This window comes from Polypterus senegalus, chromosome 7 (genome assembly GCF_016835505.1).
Source record: "Polypterus senegalus isolate Bchr_013 chromosome 7, ASM1683550v1, whole genome shotgun sequence".
In the NCBI taxonomy this organism is placed as follows: Eukaryota; Metazoa; Chordata; class Cladistia; order Polypteriformes; family Polypteridae; genus Polypterus; species Polypterus senegalus.
In genome coordinates this window covers 160,986,070-161,012,893 of record NC_053160.1, presented here as the reverse complement: position 1 = coordinate 161,012,893, position 26,824 = coordinate 160,986,070, and the positions used below count along the sequence as shown (strand labels likewise).

The window sequence follows — 26,824 nt, the reverse complement described above, 5'->3', positions numbered from 1 at the left end:
CTGCACAGTGGAACAATTGCTTTTCTTGATCAAGAGAAGTCAGTTAAGTTGGTTTAGGCATTTATTTAAGATGGCTCCTGGATGTGTCTCTTGGGAGGTGGGCAAGGTATTTTTTCATATTAATAAAAACCTGTACCAGTTTACCAAAGAAGATTTTGTAAGCACAGGATGCACACAGATAAGCTTATAAAAGGATAAAGGAAATAACTGCATTGCTTGTTAAAAGTTTATATGTTTTCTGTGTGGATATTACTATTTTGAGAGGCAAGAGGTAAAGTGTCAAACTAATTTTAGCATGCCGTTTCTTAGGGAGAGCCTGTTTGACACAGTTATTTCCATATGCACCCTTCCTGGAATGGCCTACTTTAGTTGGACTAAAACACATTTTCTGACTTTGCAAAACAATTGTCACTATCTTAAGAGGGATTGTAAAAATAATAAGAATAATCTGAAAAAAAATGAAATTCTGTTGTGTTTATGTTGGAGTAGAGGTGCTCCTTTAGACATAGGCTCCTTTCAATGTTGCTTACCAGTTTATAAGCACTGTACAATATGTTTATTCTGTTTTTGCCTACACTATCCTACAGCTAAAGATCAGAATGAAGAAATACACATAAAGATATTGAATATCCATGAAAACCACAGAGATAGGTGACCTTATCTTAGATGCTCACTTAAGTGAACATTGAGGGAATTTCCCTAGTGTTTCTATAATTTGTTGATGAAATATACACCCTTTTCAGATATGTTCAACTAGGACACATAAACAGCTACAATGGACTTGGATATGCATGAACATATTATTTGTGCATTTGCTGTGTGGTAGAGAGTATTGTACTGTGGTTTCTAGAAAATCTTTGTAGCACAGACTCCCATTCCTTATTTAAAAAAAAACAAAAAAAAAAACACACACACACATATATATTGTGGCGGATGGCCAACACCCATGCCCGGCTAGAAGGACCAGAAGAGAGATTATACCTCCCCTAGACCATGATAGGGAAGCCACCCTGGTCTTTATGGGGGCCACAGGAATCGAGCATGGACGCTCAACCCTGTTGGGGCCTGTGGCCACCAAAGGGGGGCGCCCGGAGGATTGTGGAGGAAGGAATTCCAGGGACACCCGGAGCACATTCAGATGATTATAAAAGAGGCCGCCTCCCTCGAGTAGACGAGCTGGAGTTGAGAGGAAGAAGGCAACGCTTGGGAAGAGAAATGAAAAGACGGCAGGAGAAGCCCGGAAGGGAGAGAAAAGGGCAAGAAAAAGGTGTTTGGTGCATGGGCACTGTGTTGTGTGGTAGACTTTTTTAATAAAACGTGTGTGTTTTCAGGACATTCTGTGTCTGCCTGTTTGTGTCCGGCTGAACTACCACTATATATATATATATATATATATATATATATATAGAGAGAGAGAGAGAGAGAGAGAGAGAGAGAGAGAGAGAGAGAGAGAGAGAGAGAGATATGTCCAGCTATCATTAAAATGCAGAAAAAAACAATGAGTAAATTTTTTTCTGGTTGACCCAAACTTAGAGATTAATCTGTAACTGAGGATTTGAACTGTTCCTTACAAAAAGTTGGCATTATCATCCATTCATCCATTTTATGGTTTTAAAATAGCTTAGTGTAGGTTCCTTACCTGGAACTGTACTTCTCTGTAATCAGATATCAAACTTCTTTAGAATGCTTTTCCATTTTTAAGGGTTCTTTTCAAAGTCTCCACTGTACAAGCATACTAGGTGGCATTGATTTAGCTTCACAGGTTAATTTCATTCCACTTATTTCATGCACCGAAAGAATACATCAGGAAATTCAAGTTTACATTTATTATCATGTACACGCAGTGCAATGAGATTCTGACGTGAATGATTCCCCACAGACTAATGATTATGGAATAATACAAACATTCAACACTGCATTAAACACAATCACAGTCAGACTTCATATCCATTATGTAGGAAACACACAGTGGGTACTCTCATTCAGTTGTCAGTATGAGTGGCTGTTGAGTAGGCTTATGACCTGTAGATAAAAACTGTTCCTGAATCTGTTGGTGCAAGTGCTAATGGTCCTGTGATTGACCAATGGCCATGTTAAAAATGACTATTTAGGATGCTTGAAGTTTTCAGATGAGTTTAGATTAGATTAGATATGTTATTTTTTTCCCCAGCAGAAATTTGGCTTTATACAGAAGCTCCTTAAATAAATAGATGCATTATTAGATGGATAAATAAATATATGTACACATACACTATAGTCTGAACACACACCAGAATGACTAAAAAGGAAGAAAATTTAAATTGAAAGAAAATGTTTGACATTTGGCTGTCACAGTCCTAATGAAGCATTATGTTGACATATTGCTGTTAGTGTAAAGAAGCACCAGTCATGTTTCTTGACACACTTCTGGTAAATAATTCACTTTCTGAAAGTCCTCAGTGTTAGTGTGACAGAGCGAGGATGTGCAGCATTGTTCATAATGGCACTCAGTTTTGTTTTAACTCTCTCTCCTTTGCTATTACCTCCAAGGAGTCCAGAGTGCATCCCATAACTGAGCCTGCCCTTTTAATTAGGTTGTTGATTCGTGGGGCCTCTCATGAAGTTTTCAACACCACAGAGTAGAAAATCACAGTGCCATCACAGAGTTGTAGAAGATGTAGCAGATGTCAATCACATTAAAAGAGCTCAGTCACATGAGAAAAAAAGAGTTTGCTTTGCCTTTTCCTATATAATTCCTATGTGCTCAGAGACCAGTCCAACCTGTCATTGATATGGACCTCCAAGTACTTGGCAGAGTGCACCGCCGCTGCATTCACTCCCTGAATAGTCAGTTTTGGTACAGCAAAAGTCAATAACCAGTTCCTTCGTTTTGTTGACATTAACATTTAAAAAATTCTTTTTGCAACAAAAACCAAAGTTCTCTATCTGACTCATTTATTTTAATAATACTGTTTGCCTTTCTAAAGTATTGTGTGTCCTTTATGCTTGTAACAGAAGACAGCTGTATGGCAGTAACAGTCTGCATTGAGTTTGCCATCCTCTGTGGTGCTTTGCAGTTCTTATCCAGGATGTAATGAAGCCATTGAAGTTAGGAACATAAGAAACATTAGCCTGTTCCTTAGATGTCTAGGAAAATAAAGGTCCAGGTCAGCCTCCTTGACAATAGCTGAGATGTGCTGCACCCAAATTAGGTCACTATTAATGACATCTCCAAGAAATTAAAAATTTCTGCCCATCTTCACAGCATCTGCTTTGCTGTAGATGGGCATATAGTCTGTGTCTGGTGTTGTCCTGACACCAAAATGACAGATTATGTCCAGGTAAGTCTTCCCATTGTTGTTAGAAATAGCTTTGCCATCAGTAAAGTTGACAATGCTGTTAGAGTTATGTGCAGCCATTAGTCATGTATGCTCTTGGGAAGAGGTATAACAAGAAGGAGCCAATGTGTTCTCCATGACCTTCTTGGATTGTCTCTGGTTACTATTCCAGAATAGTTTGCTCACAGCAAGAACAGGATGAACCCTGAGGCACCCAGAGTGCTGAACTTCCATTTGTTATTGTCTGAAATGTGCAATGGGAGCACTGGCAGAAGGATATGGAAATGACTCTAACAGTAGCACTGTCTGATCATAAATAGTCTAGAATAACAAATACTCAATATGGGTTCAGACAAGGAAAGTCATATGTCACTAATATGCTATAAATCTATGAGGAAGAGACAAAAGAATACAATCAGAGCGGTGCATATGATATCATGTATCTTGGTTTTCAGAAGGCATTTGATAAGGCTTCAAATGAAAGGTTAGTGATTAAACTAAAAAGGTTGGAAGTCAAGGCACGGTCTGTAGGATGGTACAAAACTGCCTCAAACAGAGGAAGAAAAGGGTTATGGTGAGTGGAACCTTTCCAGAATTAGATGATATTAAAAGTTGTGTCCCTCAGTGGTCAGTTTTGGGGCCGCTGCTCTTTTTAATATGCACAAATGATCTGGATAAGAATATAATGAATAAGCTGGTTAAATTTGCAGATGATGCCAACCTAAGTGGAAGGGCAGATAATGTAGAATCAGCTAAGTTGTTACAGAGGGACTGGGACAATATACAGACTTGGTCAGAATTGTGGCAGATGAAATTTAACATAATTATATTTAAATTATTAAATGTAGGAAGTACTTATGTTAGATGTGATACACAATGGGAGGACTGAAACTTGAAAGTACACCTTATGAGAAGGACCTAGAAGTCATAGTGGATTCAAGACTATCATCATCCAGACAGTGTATAGAGTGATCATTGAGTGTTAGGTTATATATGGGTGAAGTATAAATCAAAGGAGGGTATGCTTGTTATATAACACACTGATGAAGCCTCACCTAGAGGACTTTGTTCAGTTTTAGAATCAATATTACAAAAAAGGCATAGCAGCATTCTAGAGAAAGTCCAGATAGAGTGACTAGGATGATTCTTGGACTAAGAGGTATGAGCTATGAGGAGAGGTTGCAGGAGTTAATCTTTCTCAGTTTAAGCACATGGAGATTAAGAGGTGACATGATTGAAGTTTTCATAGTTGTTAAAGTAATTTTTAACGTTGATCCCAGCTGTTACTTTAAAATAAGTTCTGCAACAAGAACACCAGGGCACAACTTGTAGCTTGTTAAGGGCAGATTTCACACAAATGTTAAAAAGTTTTGCTTTACATAAAAAAAACACAGAAATATTGAATAAACAACCAGGTTGTGTGGTGGCAACTGGACTTTAGGGGCCTTCAAATCTTAACTTGGATGTTATTTTGGACAATCTAGATGATTAAGAGTGGCTTGTTTTTGCCTCAGTTTTCTAATGTTCTAATGTATCCTAGTTGGGTACGGTCATTTCAGGTGGTCATGTTTATGTTTTTTGTATATTGTGTCACAATTGAGCTGCCTTTTCTTAAGAATTTGAATACTTTTTGTAAAGAAAGCCTTAATATGCAGTACACTGCCTGTTATAGGTTGTTAAGTTTACTAGCAGTAAGTTAAAGGCATAAAGGAAGATCTGCCAGAAACTGGATGATTGTGATGTGATATCTGGTATAAAGAACTGATATCTAAAAGAATGGGCTGGACCATTGTGTTAAATACCCGTGTATTCTAGGGCAGGTGTGTCCTTGTAGGTTTGTTGTTCCCTTTTTCTTCCTTCAAAATAGCAAACTGCGCCAACAATCAGCATTTGTTTTTAGAAGTTGATAACCTTGCGTTGGTATGGTAACAGTGGATTCTGTATGCAGCTGTGTTCAGCTGCAGAAGCCGTAGTTTGCCATTGTTGCCATGGAAACTTTGCAGGCATGTGCATAAGGGTTGCTTACTGATGTAGCTGGGGTGTGCTCTTCAATTCCTTTTTTTCAGGCACGAGACGTTCTGCATTGTAGGAAGGGGAAAGGACAATGCAGTTTAAATAAATGATGTACAAGGAATACAGCTGTTGCCAAGGAAGAAATAGTTTGCATTTCCGAAAAAAAAAACAGCCATATCACATGCATACTTACATACATACAGTACATAGAGTATATGAAGTAGATTTTTTGAATGAAATAAAATGGGAAGTAAAAACTTTCCATTCTCTTCTATTGTCACATTTTTAAACCTAGGTTGTTTAATGATTTTGGCTAACTGTTATTACTATTAGGGAATTACGTCAATTAGTGCTTCAGCATAGCTAAGTACACATTTGACAAAAGCTCCCATGTCTAGAAGATGAAAGGAGACTTAGAAAATACATTTTCCACTGTGATGAACATGGTATTTGATGACACAACACCCTTTTTATTGAATGCCTCATTTTGTAATTTTAGAAATAAATGTGATTGTATTTTAGAGTCCAGGACAGAGTGTAATTTTAGCCCCTCTGAGGTTAGAATAAGAATATGCCTCATGTATAGTCTGAGAGTGGATTTTGGTAGGATACTCTGCTATAGAATGAGACTTGAGGAGGTTGCTTAGACAGCCAGTTCCTTAAATTGAGGAATTCAGGGATGAAGTGTGCACTGCGGCATACTAGGAGGTGTGATGGGCTATGCATTTTAAGGTAACCCTTGCTGTGGTATGAGTGGCTGACTCCCAAACAAGAAGCAGCCAATGAGTGATGGCAGGGGGTGTGTTAAGGGGCATTTCTTAGAGAGAAAAGTAGGGCATCTGCTTCAAGTGCTGTTTGGGTATGTATAGGTTATCATTTTTTTTCTGTATATCTGTGGTTTCTCCTTTATTAATTCTTTCCTAAATGGCCTTGATAAAAGTTAAATGGAACATTTTATTTTTTAAACTGTCATAATGTGTTTCAGTTGGCATAGTCCTGCTGTCTCACAGCTGTCCGTTTACATCCCAGCCCATCAATGCACAGTTTTTACCATCTCCCCTTGTCTTGCTTGGTTTTCTGTTGTGTGCATCATTTATCCTCCATCTTCCCATTAGGTTGATTGATAACTCTAAATCGGTCCTGTATGAAGGAGTGTGTATGTAATCATGCCCTTCCATGGACTGGTGTCCTATCTGGATTTGGTTCCTATCTTTTTGTTTGATGCTGCCAGGATAGGTTCTAGTCCCTGGCCTGGATAAAGTGGGTTAGATAATGAACCAATTATAAATCGGTTCCATTAACTGGTCTGTTCAGTGGCAAAACCCTCCATCACACTTTATTTACCATACTCCAGGTATATCCATGTATTTATCTACTAATAAATATATAGTGAATAGAATACAAGCAGGCTGCCTTAATCACTCTCTGTTTGAGCACAGTAAGCTTCTAGTTCATGGAGCTCTGCCCTCCTTAGAAGCTGGTCCAGACTCAACACCTACTTCTGCAAAACTATTGGAGTCACATGGGGCAGGTCTTGTTGCATCTGGGTGGAAGCCACATCACACAACTTCCATGGTTTTCTATTATATGGTTTTCCACTCAAAGGATGGAAATGGAATATGGGTGTGTGATTGTGTAATGCCCACCCTCTTCCTCCTGTGTTTCCTTTCATCTGAACTTGTGAAATACTCCCCATGCTTGCATATATATATATATAAGTAAAGCCACTCTTTGACACTCGCATTACCGTTTTTTTGTTTGTTTTTTGCCTGTTATTTTGTACAACATTGTTGTATTTAGTAAAATAATTTCCATTCTAGTTTTTAAAATAAACTCTGAACAAAAGTTGAGTTTATACTCTGTTTGAAGGATGCTGCCACACACAATGTTACACCTAATAATAAATAATATAGTGACCTTTTTTCTGTATTTCTTTCAAACTCTTTGGTAGTGTACACCAAAAGATTTTAAGCCACTACTTTACAAGCCTTGGCAGGAGCTTTCAGAGGAGACAAAATGGAACTCTTTTAAAAAAAAGCTCAAGCTGCCTCATCATTCTCCTCCTCCTCCTCCTCCTTGTCTCCCACCAGGCTCTGTGCATAGCAAGTAGCCTAACTGTACCATTTTAATTTTCAGAAATCTAAATAGAGCAGCAGCTGAGTCATTTGTGTTGTATATTATTCATAGGTTCTGAGTCAAAAGCTTGAAGCAGAACAACTTCAGCTTAGCTGCCTACAGGACAGGACCACTGTGATATACATTGAATGCTTTGTCCATTTCTGTTTCTTTCTGGAAATTCTGTCCTTTGTAGAAAACTCTTTGGATTAGTGATCTCATATCTTGCAGCAGCATAGCTGTTTTTTTAAGATAATAGTGAATTATAAGACTGACATCATCACAGATTGCACTAAACTACAAAGAAAGATTTAGGAGTAATACTTCATAAAATAAGTATACAGTCTATTTCATCCTCCATTGTTTCTTCCGTGCGTCCAAGTGTGTTTCAAATCCTCTATGACAGCACTATGCAGTGACACTCTTCCCTGTGTTCAATGTTTTGTGCATCATTAAAAACAGAAACCTGCTTTAACACACAGCCTGCTTGCCTATTGTCATGACGTGCACTTAGAGAGACAAACAAAGACTCTGTAGCTTCATGTTTGCGTTCTTCATGTGAATGAATCAGTAAAAGGAGAGAGAGGGAGAGAGGGGCCTGGGGTGGAATTGTATTTATTGCGTTCATCAGCAACTCCTCTGGGGAGACTTTTTATACATGTTTATTGTGAAATAAATACATCTCATTTCTAGACTGCATATTTTGCATTTTTGATTGCAAAACTGGTGGGAAAACAGACCTTTCCGATTTTTGACAGCATGAAAGATTTGCACCTGTAATAGAAATGGAATCTTCCACTATTCTGCAAGCCTTGCCTGAATGACTCATCCAAGTCCTTTCTTATTGGATAAGACCATTAGCACCCTAGGGATTGCCTTGCAGAGGCTGCAAGGCCCCTCTTCATTCACAGAAACATTGATATGCAAGCCAATCGTTTCATTCACATAAAAATAATTTTTTCATTCACATTTTGATGTCTTCTACTTTTATATTATCTAGCCTTTATTAACTACTTTCTTTGTATTTGAATGGAACAATGGATTTATTTGTGTATCCTTTATTTCAAATAAATTAACCAAATCATTTAGGCAGAAAAGACTTTAAGGGGTATTAGAGAAGGCTGCGGCTTGATTGCAAAGGGAGAATAACAGTGCTTGAGAATGGCGCTGATCACTAGAGACTGTCAGTGCTAAAAATCTACATTAATCATCTGCACCATATATAGTTCATATAATATATTAAATTCTAATGCAATTTCTATTTTAGGCTTGTGTTCACTATGCACTTAACATCTCGATGATTGATGAGTACTTTGCAGTTCTTTATATAAACACATATCTAAGTGAATGAATAGACCATTCTTGTGAAGAAAAATAAATAATATGCTTTGCTGGATCTACAAGCATCTGAAGCTAGTAGCTTTGATAAGATTTAATGTCAAAATTAAAATACATCAAAAATCTGTATTTTATTAATATCTTGAAATCTATATTTCAGCTTTTTTAAAACTGAAGGCATAACTTGGAGGACATCAGATAAAAGACATCCAAAATTTTTAATCTGTAAAATTAGAGTTCAGCTTGCTAATATCAGTAAATGTATTAGGGGTTAGAAAATGTTTTACTGTCAGTAGTTAAAAATAGCAAATATTTCTAGTATCTATCTATGTATAAATCTATCTATGAATGTATTATATAGTATCTATCTATCATATAGTGCTTTATCTATCTATCTATCTATCTATCTATCTATGCTCCTTGAAATTAAGATAGCACAGAATATTTATATTGGTAAATAATTAATGGTGCGAGTGTGCATGTGTTTATGTGTGTGAACATAAATAACATATATATATTTATTAGACTATATGAATACATGCATATTTGTATATTTACTGTATATACTATATAATTTTTATATATGCTCTGTCTTTCGCTCTGTAAATCATTTATACATGCATATACACCATATTCATTACTATATACACATAGTTACACAGGTGTATATTTATATTTATCAATTTAATAGATAGATAGATGTGTGTGTATGTGTGTACATGCACACAACAATTTCTAAAATCATTTTAAATTAACAAAAATCCAGAACTAGATCATTTTTTTTATTAATTATATATCAGAGCAAGCATGATATTTTAGAGATTAGCTTGTTAAATATGAAATAGTGCATTTTCATTTAAATCATTGTGTAATATTATTAAAAGCATCATTTTGAAAAGTTCTTTTTTGCACTTCTATTATAGTCCCATTTAATTCTTCGGGGCATATGCAAATCTTCATTCTTAAATCTGGAGGGTGATGTATAAAAGATATAATACACAGCTGCCTCCACAAAACAGCACAGGCTAATGTAAAACACGCAGTGGAAACCATTCTAATTTGCTGCTGATAAGAGAGATTTTTTTTTGTAGAAAGGGGGGGAAACATTCCTGCGGTTAAGTGGAAATATCAGTCTGAGAAGATCGGAAAGGGAAATTTGAGAATTGATTGGTTCTAGTGTGCTGTAAGTGGGTGGATTTTTTTTTTTTTTTGCTACAGGAAGTGATTTGCAGTGTTCAGTGAGCCTTTTGTTGAAACGGGTCTTCTCAGTTGTGTGAGTCATGCTTTAGCTGTGAGCGGCTTGGCAGCTTTAGAAGGACCAGGGATCTCAGTCATTGAATACTGTTACTTGTCTGTCTGGATATCATTCGGGAGAGCACTCTTACTGTAATTTTTCTCTTTTCATTGATGACTTTTTTTCTGTGGATTTTCCTGTTTTGGTTTGCGTGTGGGGTCATCATATTTACTAGATTTTTAGAGTGATTCTTCAAATAAAAAGACAAAAGATTGACAAAGCTCTCCATTGCTTGCTGTTGATATGAGGCATTTACTATGCTAGAGAATGCGCTTTTTAGGCTGGCAGTGGATTTGCCAGTACATATGCAGGAAGCAAGATAAAAGGGCATGCTTAACCGTACCAAATATAACCGCTTCAAGGATGAGTCCGTAACATCTGTAGATGAGCTTCTCCACAGTTTTTCCATGAACAGCAAGGTCTCAGCTTCTCCTGCAACGCCCGCTGCACACCAGTACCCATCCTCAGCTGAGGTGCTGCAATCTGATCAAGAAGATGGACCCACCACTTTTTGTACCCTCATTCACAAAGTGTCCCACTTGAAATTCTCAAGTACAGGCAGCCTACTGGGCATCAAAAACCTCTCCTCTGCAGTGAAAGACCTTGCTGCCTCCAAACTGCAAGGCAGCTCAAATCCTCCTGGCACCTTAGTGGGATCTTTAGACAACACATGTAACCCTGCCTCTACCACTCTGTGTTCTCAGCAGGACCTGAGCAGAATGAGCACAGGAAAAAAGAGCAGGCTGGAGGACATGCACCTGGGCAGTGAAGATTGGAATCAAAGTGGCAGTGTTATCAATAAACCCTCCAGAGGATGGCTGCACTCAAATGAGAAGATCCTGGGACCTGGAGTGACGTACATTGTAAAGGTTGGTCTCTTTCATTCTCCCTTTTTCCTCAATGAAATGCACTTCATTAAGAAACAAAAGGAAGCTAGGCTGCCTGCTCTTTGTTTGCTCGAAACGCTTCTGAACAATTTAAACCAAAGGGGAGGTCATTAATTCTGTGTTTCATCATGGATATAATGTGAGACAGCATTGGTGCTGCAAACACACACACACACACACACACATACAAAATTCCTTAAGCATGTATCTTAACCCTTTGAGTGCTGAGAATTACTAATTCATCTTCTGATGTAAAGAAATAAAATACCATAAATTCAGTGCCACTTTATTAAATATTAGAGAATCTTAAGAAGCAACCTGAAACACTCATAGGGTCCAGAAATATTTGTTAATGGCCTTATAGCTCAATCACCTGTGCACAATGACATGCATTAACAAAACAAAATACATTTTTTTTTATTTGTTTGTGATTTTTAAGTCTATGAATCTATATGAACAAAGTGATCTTACATGTAAACACACTGCTTTTCTGTACTTTTTTATTCAAATTTTTCACAAATATTGTATACAAATGCATATATTCTTGAGGAAAATGAGTTGTGACATAAAGTAATAAGCATCTTGTTTATTTTTTTTGCAGTCTAAGCAGGAAGCTGTAGGATCAAAGCTAGAATTTTGCAAAATACTGTATGAAAAGAAATATTTTTTTCTTTTCCTGTAGTATTTTGTAATTACAATTGCATTACTTTCAACATTAAGTAGACATATGCATATTCAGAAACTGCATATGTTATTTTTTTTACATGCAGTATCAGTTTATGTGAAAGATGGTTGTTGACTGTGATCAATGGAAATTTGTCAACGATTCATCACAGAAGTACTGTAAAATCTGTTTATTTTTTATAAAAAATAGCTAATTCACTATAAAAGAGTGTGACGGTTTTCTGGTTTTATCTTTATTTCTAAATATTATTTTGGTATGGAAATTTTGTAAAAACAATATTACATAAATACATGTCATTTTTTGTGTGTTTGTATGTATAATGTATAATGCAGTGCATTATGTGTACTGCCCAAGTACACACACATTAATATGTATATATATGTATGCGCGTCTAAATATTTATACAGGCATGCATTTTATATATATACACTTTATACATATATACTGTATACAGCATACACACACATATGCATGTTTTGTATTTGGCATATAAAAATCTAATGTAATATATATGTATATATTATAGGCACCTATATGTATGCACTTTGTTTATATCTGATACATAAATTAATAATTGTCCTATTGATTTATTGGGAATATAATCCACATAAACACAAATCACATGTACACTATACCTACCAGCCTTTTAAGTATAGCAAGGTTTAGCTTTAATAGTTCATAGATGTTGGCAGATGTAAAGGTGAAAGATTATTTTTTTAAGTGGTGCAGAATGTCCTTTCTTGTCAGCTTTTTCATAGAGATGATGCTTTGTATGTACATTTCACTCCATTAAACACAGCTTCTGCAGTATGGTACATCTAAAAATTCACAATCAATACTTGCAGTACGTACATGCCACAAAAATGCCTTTCTGATATACCTTGTGGCTCCATATTGAGCTTAATGTTTGATTGTGCTTGAGGCTCTTTTAATTAGAGCTGTGTGTCTTGCCATACACTCCATGCACCATTAAACGAGACAGTAATGGTAATTGACAGTTGATGCTGCCATTTTTCTTGATCATAGGGCAATTACCGTCACGACGTGTATACGTATATATGTATTATTATGTAATCATGCTCATTCACTCAATCCACATATAATCACACGATGCAATAAAATAGGGCCTAGGACGATATATGTTCAGATGAAATATTCCAAAGGTTATTTCATGAAGGTTATCTGCCTACTGTCTATATACCACACATTTAGTTCTTTTCATAAAGCATGTATAATTTATTTCCATGCATGTCAACTCTTCATCCTGTATATTTAAAATTGTTCTCTGCACTATTTGTTTTTGTACATAGTGTAACATTTGAATATCTACTGACGATCATTTATCCTTTATATTTATACCAATTCATTGTTTTTGCTCTAGTTATGTATACGGTTTCTTCCTGATACTTGGCTATGAAATCAAAATATAATATAAAATGCACATTAAATGTGCACTATTTTTAATATGACACACAGTTAATAACAAAGTATATATAAATATGCCTACTAGTCAGTCTTACATTCAGGTCCTATACTTTAAGAGAGTCAGATGCTGGTTAGTACAAATTTTGGCAAATGCTTTAAACAAAAATTAAAGCATTGAAATCTTTTTTCATATTTAGAATAGATATCAATATCAGGCAATCTTTATTTTTAATACTACCTTTTATAGTAAGCATTATTTCAACAGTTTTTAAAAAGCAGTTAACAACAGGGGATACAAGCTGTGGTACTTCTGTAGTGCGAATGTGTTTGCTTGCTTGTAAATACTTAACATATATAATATTTTGTAATTTGCAGTAAAATCAAATGTATGTTGTAATAGTCAACAAAATGTATATTCATTCGCTACCTGCCACTGAATATTATATGGGAGGGCTTTCCTTAATTAGCTTGTGTTATCAGCATTTAATTTTCAGTTTGACATTGTGGTTGGATGATGGACTATCAAATTAAATCTTCAAATGCTAAGGGAAATTAATATGACATTAACATAAAATCAAAAAGATGAAAAAAGGAATAAATATGACACACAAATTATATGAAATAAGCTTTATATTTTGTTTCATTTAATACCATACACATAACAGTCATTTTCTCAAGCTTTTGCTTGGCAATTTTGGCATGCCTTCATCCACTGATCTCTTTAATGGTTGCGTACAATGCATTTTATTTAATTTGTAAACTGATAAAGGGTATACTTATTTAAGTTCTTTTTTGGTAGTATACAGGGGAGAGGAAGACTTTGGGGCCACTCAGAACACAGGGAGGCTCCTTGGGAGTTTCTCCTGTTCAAAGACTATGTGTTGAATGAGAAAGTAAAGAAATCCCATACTTGCGACCAATAAGGAGCAGCAAGAAACAATATTGAGGGGGCACAGTAAGCTATGTAACCATTGAGTCTTTAATAATAATAATAATAATAATAATTAACATTTTATATAGCACTTTCAGGCCACATAATCTATAAAGGTAGATGAAGTTGCATGTAAGCAGTAGAATAAAGTGCTCAGGGTGTCTTTTGAGCATTATGTGTGTGATATAAGGTTGATCATCATTTTACAATATTAATCAATTTAAGTCTGACATTGTATGTCATATGTTATTTTCGCTAGATAATAATTTGCTAGCACAGGCAAGGACTCATCAAGTTGATGCTAGAGGCATTTGTAAGAAAAAATTAGTGTGTGTACTATCAATTGAAAAAATGTGAAATCTCTTTTTTGTCTTAGCTAAAGCAGGAAGGACTGATGTGCTTAAGGTGCTTACATTTTTTCTACATCAGGCACTTTTATATATATGAATTTCCTAATCTATATGATGCAAACCATTTTAGTATGTTTTTGAGTCTGTGTGTACACTGTAGAAGACACAAATGCTTCACTTTTTGCTTAGATAAGAGATAGTCCAGTCAGCCTTTTAATTTTAACCTGTGAGGAGATCCTTGCAATGGATAAAATGTTACTTTGAGAATGTTTAAAGATTTTTTTATATTTCATCCCACACAACCCAAGAGAGATGCTGCATATATATACGCCTCAGGCAAAACTACAGTATTACATTTTTAATTATAAAACATGCCGTGCATCTGTAAAATATGAATTTGTTTACAAGCCTACAGGGTGCGTGTTGAGAAGGACAGTAAATAAGTTGGTTTATAAATGCTAATATCATCAAGGCTTAAACAGAAACGTTTAGAAAGAGTTACAGAATGCTACATAGATTGCTCCACAAAATGTTACACTGTGCACAGGCTACCTGCCTGACTTTTAATAAAATCTCATATATAACTTCACAGTACATATAGATAATCTGATTTGTGAGTTTAGGATAGGAGTGACAGAATACTTAAGTCATGCTTTATGTTTATCTGTCTGTTTAGATTCTGAATTTTGCTTTATCAAGCAAATTAGTAAGTCAGGTGCATGCATTGCACACATGCACGTCTGAACATACATACATAAAGAATGTCCAATCAGGTTAGTTCAGCAACTCTATTTTGCCAATGTGTGTTTGTCTATAGGGTGGTTTATTATATGTGATTTTTTTTGCATGTATTTATGGAGGTGTGTTTGTATGTGATTGTATATAAACACAAATTACCACTCACAAATAAACATAGAAATATATGTATGTCTGTATTGTGAGCTTTGTAGTGGTCATTTTGGCTATTATATTAAACTAGCATAATAGAGAAAAAATGCGCTTAATAGTACTGTAAGTCAGTCAGTTTTGATCACGTCCTGCATGTACAAACCTCTGATCACTGGATATGCCAACCTTTTCATCCCTCTTTCTTTGTGCTTCTTATTGCCTTTCTTTGTCTGACATTTCAGCCCTGTTGTGGATGGCGTGATGCCCACCTGCATTAATGTATGCCACATGGCTTACTACCTTATGCCTTTGTTCATTGAACATTTGTTCCCTCTTGTGGATGCTAAATGACATTACGACAAGGACATGGATGCTGGATGGATGGGCGTCTTATCGCTTTATATATATATATATGGAAATAATTAGTATATACACTTCAGGGTCATACATTTAAATTTCATCATGGTGAACACTATTACAGTTTGTTGCATTACCCCTCTGTTTTTGACTTATTGCTGCCAACCTGGATGCGTACCCACATAGGTGCCTATTGCATATCTGTACTTAATGATGCTATCTTTAACCATTTGGGAGTGAGTCAGAAGATTGATCCTAACACCCAGGCCCTCATTAATCCATTATTAGACTCAAATCAGTTTTCTTTCAATCTCCAATGGGGGCTGGATACTTTACCTTGGCATAATTTCAGAATTTATTGACATGTGTATAAGATTATATATGTCTACTTAATATATAATATATACTGTTTATATACAAAGATACACAGAAAGACCAACTTAAATAGGTGCAAGAGGTTGGTAGGGTAAAATGATTTAGATTTTGTTTACAAAATAGTAGTTTAGTGTGTCTCTGCTGAGCAAGTCTCTCAGTTACAAAATGAACCATTTCTGCCCACTGATGTTAGTGAGAATGCTTCGCTGCCATACATTCAAATACCATGCATTGTGAGTAGTATATTAGTATTAAGCTTTTTCAAACTTGTTTTCAACACTTGTTAAAACCTTTAAAGACTTACAGTTTTACTGAGTTTTCATAAAGTGTAATTTTTTACGTACAGCTCATGACAGATGAGTTGATTAGAAAACAATTGTTTTTGCATTGCTACAATTGCCTGCTCTTACCTTAATTTATTTATAATTTAAAGTATATCAACAGCATAGAAAGAAAGCAACAACAAATGCAGTGCAAAACATTGATTAGAGATTAATTCAAAATGTCTCTCATGTCAAATTTGGGTTTAAATGGAAAATGACAAAAGGCCAAATACTCTTTATACACAAGGGTGTAGCCAGAATTCCTAACTGAGGTAGAAATTTGAATGGTGAGCCTCTTAAGACCCTTAAGTTTCTATCCATCCATTATCCAACCCGCTATATCTTAACTACAGAGTCACGGGGGTCTGCTGGAGCCAATCCCAGCCAACACAGAGCACAAGGCAGGAAACAAACCCCGGGTAGGGCGCCAGCCCACTGCAACCCCTTCGGTTTTTACCTTTCTAAAAGAATGAATGCACATAGCACAAAGGTTTTTCATTTTCTTAACAAATTATCTTCTGAGCTGTTGATTGACAATATTATAATTATTGCATTTTTTATATAATCTGTACAATTTGTAAGTGAAATTTTTTGCTTATACTTATGTTAAACTTAAAAAGTGAGTAATCAGAAACAGAAGACACCAGGTTTGCTCTTGAAAATGTTTTTTATCACTATACTCACCTATATCATTTAAGTCCTTTTCATCTCTGCTACAGTGAAAATATTATTGTGTAGCTTTTCTACTAGCACTGGTGACCACACTAAGCCTGGTTCTGTTTTTATCTTTTCATTAAAGATTTCTGGAACCACTCATTAAATTTTACTACTCGTTTTCATCAGGTGTTTTGTCACATTTTCCTGCCCATCAAATAATCTTATACTTCTATTTTCCTCTCATTGAATGAAGTGCAATCACTTACTGATTGTGACTTGCAATCTTCAGTCTCTAATGCAAAATTATGCAGGCAAATATAAAAGGAAACTGGGAGAAATGGCAGTAGAGTGCCAGGGTAAACTATAACAAACAAGAAAATACAAGACAGCTAAAAGTACAGCTGTTCTTTCATGTTTACTATGGGAGCATTTTGTACTGAGATTATCTTTTCTTAATTATAATCAGTAATATATTTGAACTAGATATTACACCCTTCAGAGCTTAATAAAATGTGACATTAAATAATAGGGAGGCATGGTGGCACAGCAGTAACACTGCTGCCTCACATTAAAGAGACCAGGGTTTGTATGCCAGGTGTTTCCTGAGTGGAGTTTGAATGTTCTCCTTGTGTCTGCATGAGTTTCCTCCAGGTGCTCCGGTTTTCTCCCACCATTCAAAGACGCACAGGTTAGATGAATTAGCGGTGCTAAATTGGCCCTAGTGTGTGTTTGTTATGTGGATAGGTTGGTTTGTTTCTGCCTTGCAGCCTATGCTAGCTGCAGTAGGCTATAGCCCCTATTAACCCCACGATCTTAATTTTGTTTAAGTAGGTTAGAAAATGACATACTGTAGCACTAAATAATACTGAGCAGTTATGTTATCAGGTAAGGTTTACACTTCCCAATATCCACAATTGAAGAAAGAACTTCAGTCCTCTCCCTTTGGCTTTCAAAGTTGTTCACTGCTAACTTAGGGAAACAAAAGGTTTTGTCCCAGGCATGACATCACAACAATTTATTTGTTATATAGCCCATAATCACACAAGGAATGCCTCAATGTTCTTTCTCAGTGGCCATGTTATTTAACAGCCCTCCCAGCCTTAACTCCCTAAGAAGACAAAAAAAAAAATATGGAAGAAATCTTGAGAAAGGCAATTCAGAGAGCCCTTCTAGGTAGGTTGGGCATGCAACGGGTGTCAAATGATAGGAGTAACTCCAATACATAAAACAGAGCACAAATAATCTTCTTCACATAGCCTGATGACCAATCTGTCATTGCCTCCTCAGAAATACCATGCTATAGTAGAAATTACTTTGCTCTTGCATAGCACTTCTCACTAAGTATGGAAGTATAGTGTTGCAACAACTCTCAAAGCAAAATGCAAGAATAGATTATACCGCTCAGAAAATATACAACTATGACATATAAGGATACAGATTTGTTCAAATACATCAAAAGCAAAGTAGAAACTAATTAATATAAATGACAATCGACAACATCTGTATCAGTTAACTGTAGAACTGTAGAAAAGGAGTCTGACATAGTAGGAGTCCTGGAGACCTGAGCCAACTAGCCACCTCCCCGCTACTGGGTATTTTGTAGCTGAGTCAGTGCTGGGCTGACCAATCTTATCAAAGGACCCTTCTACCCGATGATTTCAGTGCTCCTTTATCTGAGATGACTTTTCCATAGGCAGGCAAACAACTCAGCAGCAGAGCAGTGGCAGTAAGTGCCACATGAGATACAGAGAAGAGAGACAAAACACGAGAGAGTTAGTGACAGTTTATAAATAGCATATTACTTATATTTTAGTACTAACGATTAACAACGGAGATGCTGTATGCACAGCTAATCAGCTGCTCTACTCGGGGGTATGGCAAACTGTGAAGAAGTGAGTCTTAACCAAAGAAGTGAGTAGTGAATCACAAGGTACACATTCTCTTCAAATTGAATGAGGTGAGCTTCAAGTTACCATGTGATCTCTTAGTGCTTAAATGATGCAAATTTTATGCTGTAATATTAACACACTTAATCCAAGTTTACTGTGGAATATGGATGTGGCCAGGCCCAACTAGCCCAAACATTGCTACTGCTCTGTTTATGCAATGTCTAATTTGTGTTATGTTTTATGCTTCATCTGGGGATTGATGGAGCTCTTGTACATTTTTTTTGCCTTCTATTATCCTATAGTGAAAACTGTGACTTTTAAGATTGTTAGTGTTGAACAAGAAACTTGACACCAAGTACAACATTGGGTCAAATATATAAAACAGTGAAAAAAAGTATTTGTAATACCCAAGAAAAAATATAAAATTATACAGAAACTGGCAAAAAACAATGTATGCCTCAGCACTTAATTTTGGGTGTTTAGCTTACTTTGACAGAGTACATGAAGCCACAAGAATGTATAAAGTCTTATTCCCAGAATGGCATGTAATATGTAAGTAAAGAATTATTAGTTCATGTATTTTACTATCAGAAACATATTTTGAACAAATAGTCGATTAATAGATTTGAACCATTTTTCATGTGTATCAGGTAATAATAAGAAAAAAAAAGGAAAAATATAATCAGAAAAGTGAACTGCATTTTTAATGTGTTTTTAGGTAAGACCTAGAGTAGGTTTTTGTAGATTACATGAAGGTGATTGTTATGTACTTTGGCTGTAGCTGCCCAAATTGTTTCAGGCAGAGTTTCCTTTACAGAAAGTGTTACATAAAAGGCATTAAAAAAAGAATTATTGAGTTTCGATCACTCCTCATTTGATAGAGAAAAGCGCAATCCCTGCAGAAGTAGTACGAGACGTCTGAGGGTTTTATATTGTTAACAAACCAACAAAAAATAAAGACTGTTTTTCATGGTATTGAATGTTCTCTTTTAGGGGAGCAAGCTAGTCATTTAGAGGCTATATGGAATGCTTAGCCTACTCAGGTCTAGAGGTATGGAATTGTGCAGTGATCCATAAGGGTCCTAAAGGAAATAAATAGTACAGGGGCACCTAAAAATTCAGGCTGTAGACACTGGAACAAAGCTGACTCAATGAATGCATAGGTGGGTGGATAGATAGTAAACTGGAAGAGCACTATATACTGTGTGTATATATATATACTGTATATATATATATATATATATATATATATATATATATATATACATATACACAGTATATATATATATATTTTTTTAACAGCTTTAACAAAATTACTAATGTTATACAAAAAACTGTCCAAATTAACGAATGTAAAAGCTTTGATTGCATCTGTTCTTTATTTTTTCTCTTGAGACTACAGAGGTTTACTTCTGTAGTCATTCTCAGTTGCTATAATTATTCATTTTATAAATTTACCATGTTCCCAACCTGGATTCTGTTCATAATATATTTCAGTATGATTTTAATGTATAGAATTTTTAGACAAGTGACCATTATACATTAAATTGTTTAGAACATCTTTGTGTACATTCACTACAAAGTATTTTTATACTGTACATAGCATTAAATTAATTAATGTGGGGCATTTTAACATGCTCATTACTTGCTTTGAATTCTTTGTGTATTTTCAGGCATGAAATTTCTCATTTAGTGTAATGTTCTTGGAAAACTAAACCTCATAAAGTACAATATCACAGCAGCACTGTTTTCTCCATGATTAATAAAGACTTCCCCAGGGTTCCCAGTAGCAGTATTTCAGCCCTATCATGTGGTTCCATTTAGTCCATGCATCAGGTATCCCCAGATAACAGATCATACAAGAGAGATCGCTTTGACATTCAAGTAGACCTTGCTAATTTTTGATATGCTGCATTCTTAAAATTCACACCTTTACTTTTTGTTGCTAGAAAGTCTGGATCTTATGAAGGCATTGGACCACAGTAAAACTTTGACTTGGGCTCAGATCTTTAATCAGTTTCTGTTGCAATGATTAATGCAACCTTGAGTGTCACTTTACCCCTTTAATGTCTATACTATGCATCTAGGTTTATTTTACATGGTATTTGTTTTATAGTTCTCTTCAAAGAAGGTTGTTCTTGGACTGAAAGCTGAAAGATTTTGGACCAGATTAAGTTGTGTTCTTATGGACACTGCCTTAAAGTTTTGTTCTAAGGATAAACAAAAGTCAAGCTGTTTATTTCTAAGGATAAAACCAAAATCATGTTCAGGTAGATAATGCATAATTTTGGTGTACAAAGAAACAAACTTAAATTTACAGTAATATGACACCAAAAAATGTTTATGTCCATCATCAACAACAGGCAGTGAATCAGGTGTGGAAGTTAATAAGAGATTTCAAGGGTACTGATTTCAGCAAAGAAACATAGCAAGATGGACAAATGAATATTCAAGAATAAACCACACTGATAAGTTGTCACTAGGTCTGATTAACAAAAAAATCAATACTGTATCTTCTTCAAAGAGAGCTGTAGAGGAGGAAGCTTAATGATGAAAACCTCTGTATCTAAGACAAAGCTTAAAAATCAATAGGATCTTCTTAGACACATGTATGTTTGGTAGAGGCTAGGTGGTCTTTTGGCTTTGGAATCCCTGCTGGTTTTATTTTTTTTCTCCAGCATCGCACAACTAGAGTTAAATTGTTTTATTTTCTCCCTGGTCCTCTGATTATGGCATCAAGACTTATCATTAGGGACTAAAACACAAATCTACAAATAAAGAAACTACTTTATCTATTACTTGTATATCTGTGTTTAGGGAATCCATTCCTGTACATTTTTCATTCCCAAATTGCTGTAATTCCCGGGAAACCGGGAACGGCCAAGCAAGCATATATTGCGTGTAAAAGTGTAAAAATAGTTAAAGAAATAACAGAGTTATAGTTGAAAATAATTAAGTGGCACAGTTTTTTGGCCCACAGTGTAGTGTGTTGCCAATTAATTCAGTCAACAACAGACCAGCAGCAGTTGTCAGTCTCCCGGCTCCTACTAAGACTGAGCACAGTGGACTAGGAGGAGTCTGCACTCTGCAGCTCACGAATGCCGGGACGGGGCAGACTTCATTGACGTCTGTCAGACAACAGCTTTGAACAGCAACTTGAAATTGCAATGTGTCAGTCTGTTGCATCCGCATTATCTGTGCCAAGAAACTTGCCATCAGAGAATGATGACAAGAAACTGGATGCATCTGTAAAAGCTGAAATGGCAGTGTTTCAGAGCAACGGCAAGCCCGGGCGTTGTTTAGAACAAGTGTATCAGTATCTGATGACAGTGCCGCCTGCTTCAGTGAAGGCAGAGCATGCTTTTTCAGCGGCTGGCTTACTCTGCACGAAGGTGCGCTCTCGCCTGGACAACTGCACACTTTTCACGTGCTTTCTATTACCGCAACTAACTAGATCAGGGGTGCCCAATATGTTAATCGCGATCGACCAGTAGATCAAAAAGGTAGTGCAGGTAGATCGCGTTGCATTCAAAAAAATTTTTTTTAAATGTTAGTCTATCATATATCCTCCCTATGGCATTTGCCACATACAGGGCGGCCAGTCTGAGATCTCTTTCCTTCTAACACACTGGTCATCCCACATGCACCCATGCAATCAGATTGTGATTCAGACTACGAATGCCATGAATGTAATTACCTCGATCTACATGATGTCAAATAAATGAACCACACACCGTGGCTTCGCCTCTGACGCTGACGTACGAGGTTCGATCCCCGAGAGGGTGTTCAGTGAGAGTGTATGCCTGATGAGCCCAGAATTAGGGCAAGACACGTGTCGCGTACTCTTTGCATTATTTGACAGTAAAACTATGCAATATATATATACAGTGCATCCGGAAAGTATTCACAGCGGATCACTTTTTCCACATTTTGTTATGTTACAGCCTTATTCCAAAATGGATTAAATTCATTTTTTTCCTCAGAATTCTACACACAACACCCATAATGACAACGTGAAAAAAGTTTACTTGAGGTTTTTGCAAATTTATTAAAAATAAAAAAACTGAGAAATCACATGTACATAAGTATTCACAGCCTTTGCTCAATACTTTGTCGATGCACCTTTGGCAGCAATTACAGCCTCAAGTATTTTTGAATATGATGCCACAAGCATGGCACACCTATCCTTGGCCAGTTTCGCACATTCCTCTTTGCAGCACCTGACAAGCTTCATCAGGTTGGATGGGAATCGTCGGTACACAGTCATTTTAAGATCTCTCCATAGATGTTCAATCGGATTCAAGTCTGGACTCTGGCTGGGCCACTCAAGGACGTTCACAGAGTTGTCCTGAAGCCACTCCTTTGATATCTTGGCTGTGTGCTTAGGATTGTTGTCCTGCTGAAAGATGAACAATCGCCCCAATCTGAGGTCAAGAGCGCTCTGGAGCAGGTTTTCATCCAGGATGTCTCTGTACATTGCTGCAGTCATCTTTCCCTTTATCCTGACTAGTCTCCCAGTTTCTGCCGCTGAAAAACATCCCCACAGCATGATGCTGCCACCACCATGTTTTACTGTAGGGATGGTATTGGCCTGGTGATGAGCGGTGCCTGGTTTCCTCCAAACGTGACGCCTGGCATTCACACCAAAGAATTCAATCTTTGTCTCATCAGACCAGATCATTTTGTTTCTCATGGTCTGAGAGTCCTTCAGGTGCCTTTTGGCAAACTCCAGGTGGGCTGCCATGTGCCTTTTACTAAGGAGTGGCTTCCATCTGGCCACTCTACCATACAGGCCTGATTGGTGGATTGCTGCAGAGATGGTTGTCCTTCTGGAAGGTTCTCCTCTCTCCACAGAGGACCTCTGGAGCTCTGACAGAGTGACCATCAGGTTCTTGGTCACCTCCCTGACTAAGACCCTTCTCCCCCAATCGCTCAGTTTAGATGGCCGGCCAGCTCTAGGAAGAGTCCTGGTGGTTTCGAACTTCTTCCACTTACGGATGATGGAGGCCACTGTGCACATTGGGACCTTCAAAGCAGTAGAAATTTTTCTGTAACCTTCCCCATATTTGTGTCTCAAGAAAATCCTGTCTCGGAGGTCTACAGACAATTCCTTTGACATCATGCTTGGTTTGTGCTCTGACATGAACTGTCAACTGTGGGACCTTATATAGACAGGTGTGTGCCTTTCCAAATCATGTTCAAACAACTGAATTTACCACAGGTGGACTCCAATTAGGCTGCAGAAACATCTCAAGGATGATCTGGGGAAACAGGATGCACCTGAGCTCAATTTTGAGCTTCATGGCAAAGGCTGTGAATACTTACTGTATGTACATGTGCTTTGTCAATTTTTTTATTTTTAATAAATTTGCAAAAATCTCAAGTAAACTTTTTTCACGTTGTCATTATGGGGTGTTGTGTGTAGAATTCTGAGGAAAAAAATGAATTTAATCCATTTTGGAATAAAGCTGTAACATAACAAAATGTAGAAAAAGTGATCCGCTGTGAATACTTTCGGGATGCACTATATATAGAATTTTTAATGTAGGTAGATCATTTCGACCTGGTCATTTTAAAAGTAGCTTGCAATCTGAAAAAGTGTGGGCACCCCTGAACTAGATACTTGTACTTATATGACAGCATGATCTGCTTGTAGATAAGGTTAGTCTTTTATTGGTGTCAACATATTGCAGTAGTTTTATTAAAAATAAGTGTCGGTTGTTCTAAAACCGTTCACATGTGAGATGCCCATGCACTGTGTCAGTCCCAGTTACTGGTCAGGGTGGGGGCAACAACTAAATTTTGGAACAAATCATAACCTTTGGTATTCCCCTATATACAGTAAATGGTGAATTTATGCAAAATTTGGTGGATATATTTGGTGGTTTATTGGTTCTGATTTTTGCCTATTGAACGAACATACACACGCATTTTACATTTAGCTTTATACATTAGTATGATACATTAGTTGTATTAAATATTTTTGTAATCTTATTTTCAGTTGCAGTCCATTGGGGATATTATCACCACTTCTGTTATAATTCTGTATTCAGGGGTTTTATTACATAAAAAAATTACTTTATTGAATAGTGTACATCTGGCTTGTCTTTTGTTTAAACAGTTTGTTGAATAGATCCCTCTAACCAGTGCCACAACTCCTTCCTATTTATGTAACTAACAATAATGTAGAATTGCCTGCTTCATCATTTTGTTATAAATATGTTTATGTGAAATATGAGACTGCTGGGACAAGACAGTCCACAGCTCTTTGCATGTATGTAATTTTGGTTCAAAGGGGAAAGCAGGATCAGGCTTGACAAATATTGGGATACTGCAGAGCAATATCTTTAATTTTTCTTCAGCCTTATAAGCCAATGTTAGAGCCTTTTTGGTTAAAATTATGATTGTTGTAATTATGACAGTAAAATTGTCCATGGACTTAATGTAGTATTTGGCAGAAACATATTATTTATTTTCTTGAGGTGAGTCCTGGAAAATTCTCAACTGGCTTTTCTTTCATAAGGATCCCTTCAGAAGTACTTCATATACTGAATTTATATGACATATGTTTGCAGTTTATTTGTAAATTTTTCTGTTCTGAGAAAAAAACTATTAGGACGTGCTTTTACTTTTGTGAAAAGATCAATTTATAATAAAATAATATATTTTCAATAAATTAGAAAAGATTTCATTAATGATTGTTTGAAGGAGTGCTGGGGGTTTTGTCAGTTTACAGTGTGAAAAGGTTTCATAAGCATTGTTAACAATAGTTTTCCTGTTATGCCCCTTTTAATTGATTTCTAGTAATATTTTTGCCTTTATGGTGGTGTTTAAAAATTGGAAATGAAACCTGCCTGTTAATCGAACATGTCATGTAATGAAATGCTTGCATACAATTTTAGAAACTGCAGTTAGTGCTGGTTTTATACAGTTCATAAAGATGCTTATTGCAGTAACAGCTTCAACTCACAGACGTGAAGTCAGTATTTACACTGTTTTTTTGTACTTCATTTCAGTGTGCTTGCTTGCTAAGAGAATTACGTTCTTTTTTTCTTAGCTAGTTGGCAGTCAACTTTGAAGTGTAAATCATTGGCAAGCCTGATGATCAAAGATGAATATGATAGTCCACTTTGTAGGGTATTTTTTGTGGAACTTCAAATGGCTAAAGAGGCCAATTCTAGAACCACAGACTTTTTTGCAGTTTGGGCATTGATGGGTAATGCAAGAAGTGGGATGTAGGAGAGCCTTTGTTTGGCATTCTTTCTTTCTTTGTTGCTTCTTGACTCTGTTGGAGGTCATCTTCATTGAGCTTGTCTCCTTTACATAAATTATTTTTCCATGCAATTCTTTTTTGAGCAAGGTCTTCCCAATTAGAAACTTGTTAAGTGACATTTTTTGAGATTGACCCTGATGTTATCCTTGAAGCACATTTTCTGATGTCCTGGGGCCAGTTAACCAGCATTTAGTTTTGAATAGAGGACCTGTTTTAGGCCTGCCCATCTCAGCTGGTGTTAGATGTTGGTGATGGTAATGCTGTTGATATTTGTCTCCTCAAGTACACTAATGTTAGTGTGCTTTTCTTTTCAGCTGATGCACAGAATTTTCCGTAGATATCACTGGTGGTAGGACTCCAGGATGCTTCTATGCCTAGTGTAGGCAGTTCATGTCTCTGCACTATATAAAATGTTGGCAAGATAGTTGCCTTTTAGACCAGTAGCTTGGTCTTCTTTACAAAAACCCCACTGGCAGAGCAGATGTAATGGTGTACTTCAGTATCAACGTCTGCCCGTGGAGAAAAATGACTTCAAAGATAGTATAATGTTCACATTTTCAAATCTTACACTATTGTTATTGTTAGCGGGGGTGTGAGGGATTCTGGTGGTGGCTCATGGAGAACCTTCATGGCTAAATCAAGGAGTGTGTAACGCCCTGGCAGAGGCATCAAGTATGCACTGAAGATCTTTTTCTGTGTGGGTGATA

At 36.4% G+C, this 26,824-nt stretch overlaps 1 protein-coding gene across 5 annotated transcripts in view; it reads left to right on the top strand.

Moving 5' to 3' along the window:
- shc3 (SHC (Src homology 2 domain containing) transforming protein 3) overlaps window positions 1-26,824 on the top strand; it is a 123,434-nt gene that overhangs the window by 30,399 nt on the left and 66,211 nt on the right. For 2 of the 5 annotated variants that reach the window (XM_039759457.1, XM_039759455.1), the window contains exon 2: window positions 10,782-10,946. In XM_039759457.1, the coding sequence (XP_039615391.1) occupies window positions 10,797-10,946 (150 nt within the window). In that variant the 5' untranslated portion in view covers window positions 10,782-10,796. Of the gene's footprint in view, window positions 1-10,028; window positions 10,947-26,824 lie in introns of those variants that run through there. The other 3 variants (XM_039759458.1, XM_039759456.1, XM_039759454.1) reach the window with 2 other exon arrangements.